Source organism: Antechinus flavipes, chromosome 3 (genome assembly GCF_016432865.1).
Source record: "Antechinus flavipes isolate AdamAnt ecotype Samford, QLD, Australia chromosome 3, AdamAnt_v2, whole genome shotgun sequence".
Taxonomy (NCBI): Eukaryota; Metazoa; Chordata; class Mammalia; order Dasyuromorphia; family Dasyuridae; genus Antechinus; species Antechinus flavipes.
This window is the reverse complement of record NC_067400.1, coordinates 598,670,535-598,685,826: the sequence shown is the minus strand read 5'-3', so window position 1 is coordinate 598,685,826 and position 15,292 is coordinate 598,670,535. Positions and strand designations below refer to the sequence as shown.

General features: G+C 39.9%; 1 protein-coding gene across 2 annotated transcripts in view; it reads left to right on the top strand.

Moving 5' to 3' along the window:
• PER3 (period circadian regulator 3) overlaps positions 1 to 15,292 on the top strand; it is a 28,603-nt gene that overhangs the window by 493 nt on the left and 12,818 nt on the right. The window contains exons 2-12 of one of the 2 annotated variants that reach the window (XM_051988643.1): positions 1,755 to 2,191; positions 2,516 to 2,661; positions 3,416 to 3,531; positions 3,879 to 3,905; positions 5,067 to 5,268; positions 8,173 to 8,221; positions 9,371 to 9,513; positions 10,581 to 10,659; positions 11,602 to 11,708; positions 12,719 to 12,875; positions 14,018 to 14,123. In XM_051988643.1, the coding sequence (XP_051844603.1) occupies positions 2,040 to 2,191; positions 2,516 to 2,661; positions 3,416 to 3,531; positions 3,879 to 3,905; positions 5,067 to 5,268; positions 8,173 to 8,221; positions 9,371 to 9,513; positions 10,581 to 10,659; positions 11,602 to 11,708; positions 12,719 to 12,875; positions 14,018 to 14,123 (1,284 nt within the window). In that variant the 5' untranslated portion in view covers positions 1,755 to 2,039. The remainder of the gene's footprint in view (positions 1 to 1,754; positions 2,192 to 2,515; positions 2,662 to 3,415; positions 3,532 to 3,878; positions 3,906 to 5,066; positions 5,269 to 8,172; positions 8,222 to 9,370; positions 9,514 to 10,580; positions 10,660 to 11,601; positions 11,709 to 12,718; positions 12,876 to 14,017; positions 14,124 to 15,292) is intronic. The other variant, XM_051988644.1, reaches the window with a different exon arrangement.

The window sequence follows — 15,292 nt, the reverse complement described above, 5'->3', positions numbered from 1 at the left end:
CAGCCGCCAATATTTATTAAGCACCGTCTGTGTGCTGCAGATTGGGATACCCGGAAAAGCAGGCAGCCCCTCCCCCCAGGAACCAGAGGCCGAGCCCTTATAAAGTGCCTACTGTGTGTCAGGCTCTGGTCTAGGCACTGGGCATAGAAAGACCAAAACATGGTCCCTCCCCCCAGGAGGAGTCATTGAGCCCATATGAAGTGCCTACTGTGTGCTTCCTCTGGGCTTTGACCAAGACCGTGCCTGCCCTGGAGGAGCTCCAGCCCGAGGCAGGGAGGCCCAGTGTGAGGGAAGATGATTTCAGAAGGAGGGGGCTGGGGAGAAGAGAAGGTTCCCAGAGATTTGGAGACAGCTAGGGACGCTTTAAGTCAGGGTGTCGAGAGAGATGATTTCTGCTGTGCTTCTGAGTCTCTGGTACCCACGGGCGGGTGGTTGGGTCATTCTTTCTTCAGTGGATTAAGGCAAACAGGGTGAAGTGGCCTGGCCAGGGTCACAGGGCCAGGCAGTGTTGTAAACTCTGGCCTCCCTGACTCCAGCTGGCCTCTAAGGTCCCCCTAAATCTGTGACCTGGACATTGAGAAGTCGGACTTGAGAGACCTAGAGTTGAGTTGGGCATGGGGATCGGGAAAGGAGCGAGAAGCCTGGCTCTTGGTGAAAATCGAGGGGCAGAGGGGCCCTCGGCAGACACAGGGGAGTTTGGAGGAGGGAAGCCTGTGGGCACTCTGCATCAGGGCCGGAGCCCTCTGGGACCTCTGCGGCATCTTGGGTGCATTTGTGACTCCATCGTTTAGCGCAAAGGAAGTGTCTGATAACTGCTTTTTAAAATCCGTGAGATGGGTCACACTCCGAGGCCCCCTTTCAGCTCTGGAGCTTTGAGCCTGTAATCCCAAGATCTGGGTTCAGACCCACAGCAGTCGAATGTCCCTGAGGTTGGGGGGCAGGAAGTCTGGAATCCAGATTCGGACCCTGATTAGCTGTGAGACCTGGACAAGTCTCTTCACCCCATTTACCTGTTACACAGCAGCAAAATGAATGGGAGAAGGGAAGGGCTAAGCCCTGTACCCTCCAAGAAAACCCCACGAGGACACGGAGTCAAACACGATTGAGACAGATGTGTTCCGCCTCCTGGCCAGGCGCTTCCCCTCGCGTGCTCCCGGGCAGCTCTCCTGACCGCTGTCCCGTGCTCCCTGCCTACCTTCTGGCACTCCTCCAGTGAAACCGCAGGCACTGGGCCTGTCCGCTAGCAGTGATGGCCCCCCAACCCCCTGGAAGCAGGGGCTGGTTTTCTGTTCCATCTTTGTCTGCCCAGCTTCTGGCACAGTGCCATAGGAGGTGCTCGGTAGGCAATGGCTGCAGAGGCATCACTGCTGTGATGAGCACTGAATTGGGAGCTAAGCTGTCTGGGTTCAAATCTAACTCCTTTTGGAAGAAGACATTCTGGTCCAAGGGACAGGAGGCTGCATTTGGGGCTGGTACTTACTTGGGTTTGAGTCCGAGGCCTGCTTTTTACTACTGAGATGACCTGAGCCCTGAAAGTGGCTGCATTTCTTGGGGCATTAATTCCTTCATCTATGAAGTGGATTGGATCGGATGCCTTTTAAGGTCCTTTTAAGATCCTCCAGAATCTCACAAGCCTACAAAGTTGAAAGTTTACTAATGTCTCTCAGAGAAACCACTGACATTTTCATCTTGGTTTCAGGTATTAAACATGCTTTACTTCCCAACTTTTCATTTTTCTTTTTTTTTTTTTTCAGATTGAAGTCTAATGTTACATTTTAGTGAAATGATAAGATGCTGAAGTTTTTATTATGGAAAATAGAAAGTATAGGAAAAATTGTTCCTTAGTGAATGGCAACAATTAATTACTCATGTCACATTTTGCCAATCAGCTGTGACAGAAAATTTTGTGTTAGATGATGGCTGGGACCAAAATGAGAACTGGAGCATCATCACTGCTGACTTCAAAATAGAGAACACATTTACTTAGAGCCATCAATATTTAGAAGCCAGAAAAAAAAGTCCATTGCAAAGACCTAGAAATGCAGAGCAGTAAATCCAATAGCAATGACTCCAATGGAAATGAATTTAATGAACCAGAGTCCAGTGGGACAGATTCCCTTGATAAAGAATCCCATGAGAGGTGGAACAAAGACTTCAGACGACAAGGCAGAGATGGTACTGACAACAACAGGTGAGCCGGCTTTTATTTTGATCAGTTTTCATTCATCATCTAAGAGAAAAGAATAAAAGAGACCAAATTTTTATTATTAGGGGGAAAAAAAACTTGGGATTGAGATGGTTCCATGGGATGTGAAGATCTGGGAAAATTAGGCTAATAATGAGTAGATCTGAAGACTCAAAAGAAGGAAATGGAGGCCTGTAACCAGTAGCAGTATAATAGAAGGCAATAGGAAGGGGGGAGCAAAAGAGAGTGCACTATGTATCCATGATGAAATGCTAGCTCATTGGGAAAGAAAAACATAATGATATAACTTGACATTGTATTGTTTTTCAGTGAGCAGCAAGATCGAAACAAGACTTCTGAAGAACTTATGATGGTGGTCCGAGAAATGAAAAAGTACTTCCCCTCTGAGAAAAATCACAAGCCAAGTATTCTTGATGCCCTCAACTATGCCCTTCGCTGTGTACATAGTGTTCAAGGTAGAGCTGACTCAAGATAAAAGCAAATAGTTAGAACAGCTTATTGTAAGTCCCAGCTCCACCAGAGTTGTTGCTATGGGTTCAGAACATACAGAATGAACCAAATGCATTGATTTCATTAATCACATTGGATGAGTAAGATCATGATTAATATGAAATATTTTGTCTGACAAAAGATATTGAATTTTTTCAGTGACATCTTTTTTTAAAGAAATGCTGATTTTTAATTTATATTTGATGAAGTATAAAACCTTTTTTAAAAAGAGAATTGTAGTTTATTAGTAATTGTATAAAAAATAGACTACTACCACTTTTTCTTATTTTCTCAAAACATTGTCTTTAGACACACACCTTTTATACTTATAACTTGTTTTTGTATTCTGTCTATTTCCAGCAGTAAAAATTACAGATTTCTCTTAATGTACACTACCTGTTTTCTTGTTTTCAGAAATTTGTGGAGGTTATACCTAAATGGATTTGTGGCATATTCTCCCTATAATCTAAAAAATTTTCATGAGGAAATATTTCCATTAAAGAAACCCTTAAAAGTTTGTTTGTACATTTGCTTCAAACATAGTATCACTATGGGTTTATGGGTTTCTAATATGTAAAATATTATATAAAACACTTAATATGTAAAGAGATGGTCTCATTATAATATATGTTAATTTATAAAAGAAAACAGCTCAAAGAATCAATTGCAAAAACTGTTAACATGTTCGACATACCACTTATGCTTTTCTGTTGTTTTCAGCCAACAATGAGTTTTTCCAGATTCTCAGACCAAATGGAGCCCACCAAACAGACATGACTAAGTACAGCCTTGAGGAGCTGGTAACCATCGCTTCGGAACACACCTCTAAAAACACAGTAAGTGGGCCAGAATTTGCCCTGTCCCTTGCTTCAAAACCTTCCCAGGACTTGGTCTACAAGTAGATTTTTACATTAGAATAAACTGCATGTTTTAAAAATTGTAATCTAAGGTTAACAACTATGTTGAGATGCTTCTGTTATTGCCTCAGAGAGCATTCTGCAGGGGCAGCTTGTTTTGATTACAGGGTAGTTCATGTGCCCATAGCTTTTTATGCCCAAGTTCATCTGAAGTACAGTGGAAAAAAAGTCATTTAACAAAGCAATCCTTGGTCTTTGTTTCACAGCTGGGTTTATGATTTTGTTATAGTTGTTTTTATGTCAATGTTGGTCCCCTTCATCTTTAGGTTTTTACACACTGGATTACAAAACAGGTGAGTTTCTAGCTAGTGCTTTGTCCTCAAGAACAACTGACAAGACTTTCTTTACAGAGAACCTCTTCACGTTAAACAAAACTTGAGTCTCCCCTTACCTTGTATATTGTTTGATATTCTGGAAATCAATGAATACCACCATTGTGCTTTGAAATCATAGCCCAGTTTCAGCTTAAAATAAAGATAATTGATTCGGTGCTAGTTTCTTATGATAGCAGAGTTCCTTTGACAAGCATTTATTGGAAACCCAACATGTGCCTTTTAAATAGGGTGTTAGAGGAATAAAAATAGTGGCTGGGGAAGCAAACATAGGTGAGATGAGTAAAGAAACAATGAAAGATGGGAACCTTGTCCAGTCTCTGAGGAGGGAGAGGATAAGAGTATAGAGGTGCCCAGATGTTGGGGCTCATCAGAGATAGATGTTCGATCCTCTGAATTGAGGGTTGGCTAGAGAGAAGGCAGGTCTAGCACGTGGAGGGAGCTGGACGTGGATGTGATGTTCAGAGACGAGTGACTTTAAAACATAGTGTCTTGTTTGGCAGTGTCACATAGTAGATAAAGGGCCAGCAATGGTTTTGGGACAGAACCCAGCCTGCCTCTCACACACAAGTTGTGGCCATGGGCAAGGCACTTAACTTGCCCAGAGGAACTCTACAGGAGAGCAGTTATGAGTGAGTTACTGAAGTGTGTCAGCTTTTAAACCCTGAGTCCCTGCAACATTGAAGTCATAAGTCCATACAAAAAAATGATGATTTGACCATGAGGATTAAGATGTCAGACAACCCAAATGTTATAGTTTAGAATTTTCTAAAATTAAGTTTGTGCTGCTTAACCTTTGTTTAATTCAATTTCCTCATCTGTAAAATGGGAATAATAGTATTATGGGAATAATAGTATTATCTATCTTCCAGAGTTGTGGAGGATAAATGAGATAATATTTATAAAGTGTTCTGTAAACTTTAAAGCTCTATTTAAATATTAGGTGTCATACCTGTTATTTCCTTTTTTTGTAATAAAGTTCCTTACAAGAACCACAAAAAATAAAATAGAATTAGGTTTGTAGCCATTTGCTATAGGTTGTAAGATGTAAAAGAAAATTTCCCTATGATAGCTATTACTTACAAAAGTTAAAGGTTTGTATTTTTAAAATGTCTTTGATAGGATACCTTTGTGGCAGTTTTTTCGTTTCTCTCGGGAAAGTTGGTACATGTTTCAGAGCAGGCCCCTCTCATCCTGAACTGTAAGAAGAATTCCCTTGCATCCTCTCCATTTGTTGAGCTGCTTGCCCCTCAAGACGTGAGAGTTTTCTGCACACATACAGCCCAGGCCCATCTTCCGTTCTGGAATGTCAACACCCAAACAGGTGATAAGAGCCATGTTCTTAATTCCATTGAAAAAGAATTTGTCTTTAATTTAGAACTGAAAATGTTTAGCAGAATATGCAATATAGTAAGACCAAGTGTACCCAAACATAAGCGTCTGAAGTTCTGGAATGAATAAGTAGTTTAGATAATTGATTTTCAAATGTGGTAAATTTGTTCCGATTGTTGTTAGATTAATTCTACTTTGCATTCATATATATGTATGTGTCTTTATACATTTACCCACATCTCAGATGTCAGCTTATAGTCATGTATATGTTGTACATAAAACACACAAGTACTGGACCTCATATATCTTAAGTTAGTACAATTGGAATATTTTTCTTCTTTCGTCTACAGTATTTCTATTCAAAAAGGTTTTAAATCCCACATAAATTCTGATTGAACAGATTGTGAAATCTATTTTTTTTTCTTTCTTGTCCCTAAACTTCGAAGAGTGATCTGATCTTTTTTTTTTTTTTAAGTTTCTAACCATTTTCTTTTTTTAAATTTTATTTGGCTTTTTTTTCATAGCTTTATATTAATAATTACACAATTCGTTTGCCTCATCTCAAAAAGGTGTTTTCTTCTGTTGCCTTTTTAAAAGGTTTCTCTTCCTAAGCACTTGAGAGGTTCTTCCTCTTCTCTTTTTCCCCCAAGTTTCCATTTCCCCCTTCTTCAGCAGCATCATGGCTTCAAGGGGTGTTGGATATTTATTTGCTTTTCCAATTATAGACATTTGTGGCCAATCTTTTATCTACTCTCCCTCTTACTCTGTTTGAAAGTTGTCCTTTTTTTCTCTAAACTACTCCCATCATTCTAAAGTCTGCTTATTGAATCTCATTTTTCTTTCAATCTTTGCTCAGATTCTTTTTTTAATCATTCTTTTTAACATCAATAATTTTCCAGTGTCCTTTCAGAATCGATTATAAAAGCTTCTTGAGACTATGACCCATCATTCTTTGTTTATCTTGGTGTCTTCAGGGTCCAGCATGGTACATCTCATGGGGTGCTTTGTATGTGCTTGAATTAAGATTCAAGGCTTTGGAATTCTCGTATTTTTCCCTTCTACATCTGTTCCTTGGTGATATGCCCCAGTTTTACTGATTTTCCTTTATTTACCATTTATTCTCCCTTTTCCATTTGGAACTTAAACCTCAAAGCTTTGATGGGCTTTAAGTCTATGCCTTGAATCGTCCTACTTGAGTCTCTGCTTTGGCGTCCTTCTGTGTTCTTCCCTTAGGGATGGTCATGTAGCTGTCTTCCTTTCCTCTGTGTCATTTCTTGATTTGACCTTGTTTTCTGATTTCTTCTTGCTTAAGAAGAGTATTGATGGAATGAGGTTTTTATGCTTACCACCAACCACAGTGTAAAATTGTTTTTCTTTCATTGGACTTCTGCTTCCTCACTTGAGTTTAAAAGGAATAACTGCAAATTTGAGTGTTTGGGAATTTGGGGAACAATTAAATAATTTTCATGATTATATAAAAGTATAAATAGCTTTGTAGAGGAAAAAATCAAGAGCCCCTAGTATATTATTAGAATGACTTTATTAAAGCTTTAAATTTGAAAGCCATGACTTGAAAGCCTAGCTCCATTGTTTATGAACTATATGATGTTGGGACTATCTAGACTTCACTCTCCAGATCTGCAAAATGAAGCTTTGGGTCTAGGTGATCTCTTAGGTTCTTCCAGTGCTAGAACTCTGTGATTCTTTGAAGCAGCCTTCTGCTTAGGAGAATTTACTCTGCAGTGGGGTTCTTTTATAATTCTGGTATTGGGAAATAGGACATTTTTCTATGTTATATGTAGTGATTCGGGGGAGGGGGGGTCACATTTGCAAATCTATAACATGATGGAATTTAGTCCATTTTTAAAGATGTTTTCAAATCTCCTAATTTTGAGTATAGATAATAAATGCGTTGTTTATGTAGGTAAACTTACGAACTCAATAAATATATAAAATTTTAAATTTAACAGGACTCTGACATTAGATCAAACCAGTGGTACATTCAGTGGCACCTTATGATATTTTGTATAGTCGTTTTCTGTAACATAGCCTCAAAAAAATTTGAGGTTAGATCACAGATATGTTTGGTTTTTCTTGAATAACTTTATGTATCAATGATCAAGGTGTAGCAAGTTCTTGTATCTCCTAGACACTGTTTTGTAAAATAGTTCTTCCCTTTCTTATCCTTCTGTTGCCTCATTCCAGTTTTAAGAAACAACTGCAAATTCTGGTGTTCTGGGATCTAGTCTAAATGTGCTTGTCAGTAGCATTCATGATTTTGTTTTGATCACATCTCCCTTCTCAATCACACTTCTGCCTTTCCAAACTAGAGGCCTAACTTTTTTGCTTCTCTTTATTCACAATTCTGCTTGCTTGTTTATTTAATTTCTCTTTCTCCAGATCTTTGACAAATCTTCCCTTTCCTTGAAAAACAGTGACTAGAATGGCAGGTACTGTTTTAACAACTTAGAATTCTCAGTATTCAGTCTGTTTCCAGTGTCTTTTTAGTGGATCTGATTTATCATCATTCATGTAACAAGCTGCTGTGTGAAGCCATCACTGCCAAATTAAGTAGAGTTGTTGGAAGTTCTTCTAAGAGATGACTAAGCCCCAAAGTATAGAAGAATGATTTATATGTGTGTTATATATCTATATCTATATCTATCTATCTATCTATATCTATATCTATATATATATATATATATACATGTATACACATACATACCTACCTATCTATATAAAGTATAGATACACTGTTCTGAAAGTCAATTTGTTTTCTTAACTGGCAGTATGGGAATAAGACCATAGCATTGATAGGGAAAGGAAAAGGTAAAGCTTTTATGGCATTCCTGTTTGAGATGGTCATTTGCAATCTGTTTGTGTTTGTTTTTGATAGCCTCCCAGTATGAATATTCTCAAGTGAAACCCTTTTTCTGCAGGATCAGGTAAGTGTACCTGTCTGTAGCAATAAAGATGTGGACCCCTCCCATGCAGGCTCCCCTTGGGAACTGGGGCAAGAGAAGGAGGACCATTTACAAAAGAAGTTTTAGACAAGGAGATCTTGGTCTTGAAGAGCATGCAAGAGTTAGTGAGGAAGAGAAGAAAAAATGGCCAATTAAAGATCAGTTTTTGGTGTAGTGAAATGTTTGTAATCATAAAATACCAAGTGTGTGCAATCCTGGAAGTCAGCTGATGGCTCCACTTGGTTCTTAACAGCAGCAGTAGCTGCCCCAGAAGTGAGAAAAGCAATAGTTTGGATGCAAGGAGATGGAGGGGGAAGTCGGGCAGATCCCTTATAGAATAATTAGGTGGCAGGATGGGTAGTATTGAGTAGTGGACAGAGTCCCTGGACACCACTCTAGCCTCAAACACTTCACAAAAATCTTCATTGCTGTCTGCCTCAATTTCCTCATCTGTCAAGCAAGGGGGTTGAACAGGAGATCATTATATACCTCAACAACGATACTGTTTGAGGATGTATTCTGATGGAAGTGGATCTCTTCGATAAAGAGAGCTAATTCAGTTTCAATTGATCAAGGATGGACAGAAGCAGCTATACCCAAAGAAAGAACACTGGGAAATGAATATAAACTGCTTGCATTTTTGTTTTTCTTCCCGGGTTATTTCTACCTTCTGAAGTCAATTCTCCCTGTGCAACAAGAAAACTGTTCGGTTCTGCACACATATATTGTATCTAGGATATACTGTAACCTATTCAACATGTAAAGGACTGCTTGCCATCTGGGGGAGGGGGTGGAGGGAGGAAGGGGAAAAATTGGAACAGAAGTGAATGCAAGGGATAATGCTGTAAAAAATTACCCTGGCATGGGTTCTATCAATAAAAAGTTATTTAAAAAAAAAAAAAAAAGCAAGGGGGTTGGACTTGGTGACCTCTTCGGTTCTTTACAACCCCAAATCTGTGATTCTGTGATAGCAAAGAAAAAACAGCATCTGGGCATGGCAGCAAGAAATACATTTACACCTTTCCAATTCAGAGAAGTCACTGTGAGAAGTTTGAATATGTTGCCCAGTCATGTTCTAAGTAGCACCAGCATTGATTTAATTGATTAGTTATTCTGGTGAAATTTCCTCAGAGGAGGTAAAGACCAAGAACACGAGGCCCTTTATTATCCATTCCGGATCACCCCCTATATGATCAACGTACACAGCTCTGCTGACGCGGAGTCGGAGCCTTGCTGCCTGGCTCTGGTCGAGAAGATTCACTCTGGGTATGAAGGTGAGTTGATGCCGTGTTCATTAAGCACGTAGCGACAGCAGCCTGGGGGGTGGGGAACACATGTGCATGTGTGGGATGGACCTGTGTCATAGGTATAGGAAGAGCCTGGGATAAGGGGAAAGAGGCCCAGCGTGGCCCAGCCCTTCTGGGCCCTGGGCTCCTGCCTTCACCTGGTTTCTGTGCACCTTTTTATCGAATCTCTTCAGTCATTTCCTCGCAGGAGCAGAATTTGACAACAGTCTCTGAGCTCTACTCCTTTCTCTACTGGGGATTTGTAGGGGGTCATGCTGGTAGCCATTTAATTGTTCAGCTTCACGGGGGAGTTCTTGTAAAATGAATTCATTCATCTAGCATTTATTAAAGGCTTGTGGTGTGCCCAGCTCTGTACTGGGTTTGGAGGATACTGAAGAAAAACCAGTGTCTGCCTTCAAGGAGGTTACATTTTGTTGTGAGGATTAAGTTAATCAGGATGCCAGTCACTATGATCTAACAGTTTTGAGGTGTTTACGAAGTAGCATTTGGGTACAAGAGCTGAAATATTCCTCACATATCCCTCCTCCCATCATTCCCCATTTTGGCTCAATTAAAACCTAGTACAACCTGTACTTGCATACTTCCTGCCCAAGTATGCATTTGGCACACACCCACGTTTTCTTCCTTTCAAAGTGACTTTATGTTAGGGGGCACCCTACACCTAGGGGCAGTAATTATAGGATATTGAATGCAAACTCCTGCAGCAGATACCAGGGGTGAACAGATTGCCTGCTGAGATTCCCCAGAATATACAGATGGGGGTGTTTTGTAAACTTTAAAAATACTTAGAAGATCTCTGCTTAAAGTGTCATTTATTTTCTAATGACAAAGCTATGTGCTTAAACTCATATAAAAAACCTCTTTCTTTAACATTGCCACCTTACTTCACCCAAGTCAGAAAATGCAGATACAAGGGAAAAATAAGTTTTTGTGATCTCATTGTTGAAATAGAAGACAAATTCACAAAATAAATTACTGTAAAGTTACTTAGTATTTATTGACATTTTAAAGATCTTAAGTATGTGTTTTCCTAGCTCCGAGGATCCCTGTGAATAAAAGGATCTTTACAACAACCCATACTCCAGGGTGTGTGTTTCTTGAAGTGGATGAAAGGTGGGTACATCTGTAAACCCAAACTAGTGAGAAATGCATTTCTGAAAATGACTCCCATTCAGTATGTTGAGATTTACCTTATTGGATCACTTCACTTTGATTTATCTTCTGTCTTTTTTTGATCTGATAAACTGGATCTTACCATTTAAAAAATTTTTGTTCCACAAAAGGTTTGGCGATTGTCAATGCTGAAAAATTACCCATACATATATCTTGTAAATAAAAAGTTATAATAAAAAATTAAAAAAAAATTTTGTTCCAGTGACTGTTAGAACTACTTTTATCTTTTCCCATTTGCAAAGTGCTTCCTCTGTATATCATACTCGTTCTTGACAGTAGCCAGATCTTGACAGGTAGACAGAGCAGAAATCACCTCCTTTGCAGATACCCAAATTTGGCAAGGAGGAAAGACTTGGCTCAGGCCAGATGGTTGGATGAGCAGGTTCTGGCTCGTCCTTTCTGGACCACACTATAAATATAAAAGCTCTGTTACAACCTCCCCCTTGGGTTAGGATGTGGTCAAATATGATTAAATCGGAAAAGGCCTTCACATGTGAAAAAAGCTGAAACCAACCAACCACTCTGTCCTGGATCCAAGGCTTGGTGTTGGTTTTGGGATGTTGCCCTGGACAGCCAGACAGCAAGAATAGGATCTAAATAGTGCCGCAGTGCCAGTGTGACCGCTGGAACTGCTTGTGTTGTCAGTTTTCATTTTACAGCCATAGGAAACATCTATATAGCTGGCTTTTACAAAGCCTTCCTACGAGCTCCTCAGAAAGTCCCCACTCTTAGCCAGTATCCTAGACAGAGCTTTTTGCTCTTTTTTTGCTATTTGAAATTGTCTTTGGGGAGGAAATACTAGAAATTAGATTTGGTTAGAAAGTGTTCACAAATCTTACCATTTTTGGATTTTTTCTCTGTGGTGCTGTATGTCAATCCCAGAGCTGTACCTTTGCTGGGCTACCTCCCTCAGGATCTGATTGGAACCTCTGTCTTAATGTACCTGCATCCGGAAGACCGTCCTCTGATGTTTGCTGTGCATCAGAAAAGTAAGTGAAAGTTTCCCTATGAGGAAAGGGCTTATCTGGATCATTTATTATTGTCATTACCCCAACTCATAATTCTGATTAGACTTTAGCTCTCAACATAATGAGCAATGCACTGAATTCCAATTGTCCAGCAATTTGAATCTGCTGCTAATTTTTAATATGGTTTATTGATCGCTTGTCTTTTTATCACCTTTATTTCCCATTGTATCCTTCCTCTCTTCCCTTCTCAGAGAACCATGCTTTATAACACAAGGGTGAAAAGTTCAGCAAATTAGGTTATATGCAGTGCCTGGCCTTCCACCTCTATGAAGAACAGGAGGTGACAGGGGCCTTTTCCTGTCTCTCCAAGAGACAGCCACGATCCCCATTTACCTCCACACAGTATTAATTGCATGGTAGTGCTTCTTACTAATTGTGTTTGCCCCTTCACTTGATGTCAGTTTTCCTAGGCCTTCCCATGCACCTTTGGGATCACCTAGGCCACCATTTCTTACTCTCCCATACTCCATCTTCCCCTGCATTCATATACCACATTTATGTGGCTGATCCCTCGCTCCATGGTAGGTTAGTTGTTCTTGACCTTGGTAACTTTTTTGGTTTGTGGCGATTTCATTTTGCATTGATCTCATGATATATACCAAGCAATGGAACCCCTGGGTCAAAGCATGGGGCCTGTTAGAGACTTTCTTCACATCATTTCCTTCCAAATTGTTTTCCCGAAGGCCAAGAGCTGTGTAAGTTCTACCAATCATACATTGGGTTTGCCTGCTTTTGTACAACCACCTCGATATTTAAGTGTTAGATTTTATTCATTCAGTTAAAAATTATATTTTTTGGAACAACAGGGGGAAAGAAAGGATTTTAAATCCATTTTTTTTCATTATGCTTTTGAAAGGAGTTTTCTAGAAAACACATTCTTGTGTAACTTCAGAGTAAATACAGAAATAGTTTTTCTTGGCCAGTGTCTTTAAGTTAAACTATTTGTGCTTCTGTTTTGCTGCTTTTTGTAGTCTTGAAGTATGCAGGCCAACCTCCCTTTGAACATTCACCCATTAGATTTTGCACTCAGAATGGAGATTATGTCGTATTGGATTCCAGCTGGTCCAGCTTTGTGAACCCGTGGAGCCGCAAAGTTTCCTTCATCATTGGCCGACACAAAGTCCGAACGTAAGTCAGTGAAGGTGCCGAGTCTTCTGAGCAAAAAGTGTGGAGAGCTAAGACTTTCCTCGTGGGGACTCTGATAGACTGTATTCACTAAGGGTTATCTGATCCATGGCCATTTGAGCTTTCAAACACCTTTTGATAAAGGAATTATTCATCTTTTGAGGAAGATGAGACTTTGCTTCTCAATTCTCTGAATTACTCCTTGTTTTATTTTTTATGGCTCTGAAATAGAAATAGGAAGTGATTCCTTTGAGGATGAGTTTTCTCCATTATGGTGGAGTCATGGCCAGTTGTAGAATAGTTAGTAACTAATAATTTCTAACAGAAATAAAACTGTTATTACTATTTTTCAAGTATTTTAAAGCATTTGCTTTAACATGGACAATCAGACAAGTTGAAAGTAAGATCTGTATTTCAACTATATAAGAGGTAACCAGTTCTCATACCGTTCTCATGGTGTTGACTACTAATAGGCCCAGCAGATAATTGGGACCACAGCCACTGCAGGATCAGATGAGCACTTGTACAATTTAAAGAACTTGGCGGAGCTACTCCCAGCGAAAGAACTCTGGGAGATGACTATGAACCATTACATAGAATTCCCAATCCCTATATTTTTGTCTACCTGCATTTTTTAATTTCCTTCACTGGCTAATAGTACACTATTTCAAAGTCCAATTCTTTTTGTACAGCAAAATAACTGTTTGGATATGTATACTTATATTGTATTTAATTTATACTCTAACATATTTAACATGTATTGATCAACCTGCTATCTGGGGGAAGGGATAGGGGGAAGGAGGGGAAAAATTGGAACAAAAGGTTGGCAATTGTCAATGCTGTAAATTACCCATGCATATATCTTGTAAATAAAAAGCTATAATTAAAAAAAGAAGAAGAACTTGGCAGACATGATGACTCTTATTCTTACTTAGAGAGACTCAGGGCTCCTTTAGAAATGCACAGATGTCTGCTGTGGATAGTAAGGTGGCACAGTGGATAGAGTACAAAGTTCTCTGGAAGAATCATATAGGTCATCTTCATAACTGTCTGTTATATAAAATACTTTATATTCATATGTATTATTTTTAAATGAGCTTTCTATCTAGCTTGACACACACTGTCTTTCACTTGGCATTTGACAGGAGCCCACTAAATGAAGATGTTTTTGCCACCAGAATCAAGAAAATGAGCAGTATTGACAAAGATATAATGGAATTACAAGATCAAATTTATAAACTTCTCTTACAGGTAAAATCTAAAAAGCATGCCCTCCTCCCAGATCTGTTTGAGACAAGCTCTCCCATTGTACATAGAGCAACCCCACTGTAGCTGCTGCAGGTTCAGATGTCTTGCCTCCACCTCTCGCCAGGAGGCCTGGTCCAGAGCCCCTGCTGCCAGGGGCTCCCACTCTGACATAGGGCAGACTCCATGGGCACAGCTCTGCTGCAGCTCGGAGTTCCTCCATGCCAGAGAGCAGCTTACCCTCTCCTGCCCTCCTCTGTCAATCCCACAAAAGTTCTGTCTTACTCTTTTTGGTGGTTCTTACCCTTGTTCTTGGTCAGTGCAGGTAATCTCCTTATATTTATGAGAATGGATTATGTCCTGTCATTGGGGGAGGGGGGGAGGGAGGGAGAGAGAGAAAACAGTAAGCTGTATACCTTCCCTTCTCTGTATTGCTTAGAGGTTTTATTTCATTCTCTCTTCTCCCCAGACATACCAATGCATTCAACCTCTGGATTTTACTTAAGTACATCTTAATGATTCTGAGAGAAAAAAATCCATTGGGAATAGGAAATTCCACATTCTCCTTAGCCATTGAAAGGTTGAAGGTAAAATTAGACTGTGGAATGAATTATTAAAAATGGCTATTTCCAGAATCATTTCAATATTTTCCAAAAGTACAAAGTTCTTACTATAGACTATATTCTGACATGAGTATTTATACAGTGTAGGCCTGGTGATTTTCAAACTTTCCCATAATCCTGGGGCTTCCATGGGTTTGGCAGTGGAAAGACGCCTGTTGAAATCCCAGCTTTTTGGCGTGTGTAACTTGGAATAAGCCCTCGCCCTCTCTTTATTTGTTCAATGAAAGCCTTAGGCCATATTCTCTTTACAGTGCCTTCCAGCTCTGAAATTCTGTCTGAGAGCAGTGAAAGGGGGGGTCATTTATGTTTTAATTTGTTCACTTCTCAGCTTTCCTTTAAGATAACCCATGGAGCCTGTGGCATGAAAAGTTTTAGATGACCCAGCGTTTAGACACCTTCTGTTAGGCCCCTCTCTCCCCTTACATGGTTGGCTTGGCCTTCTCACAGGCCTCAGGCTCCTGTTTTAAGTATCACCCCTCCCTCAAACAAGAGGGTGGATGGGGACGTGGCCCTAGGAACAGCACAGCCTTTTTGTAAAGGCCTGGATGGTCT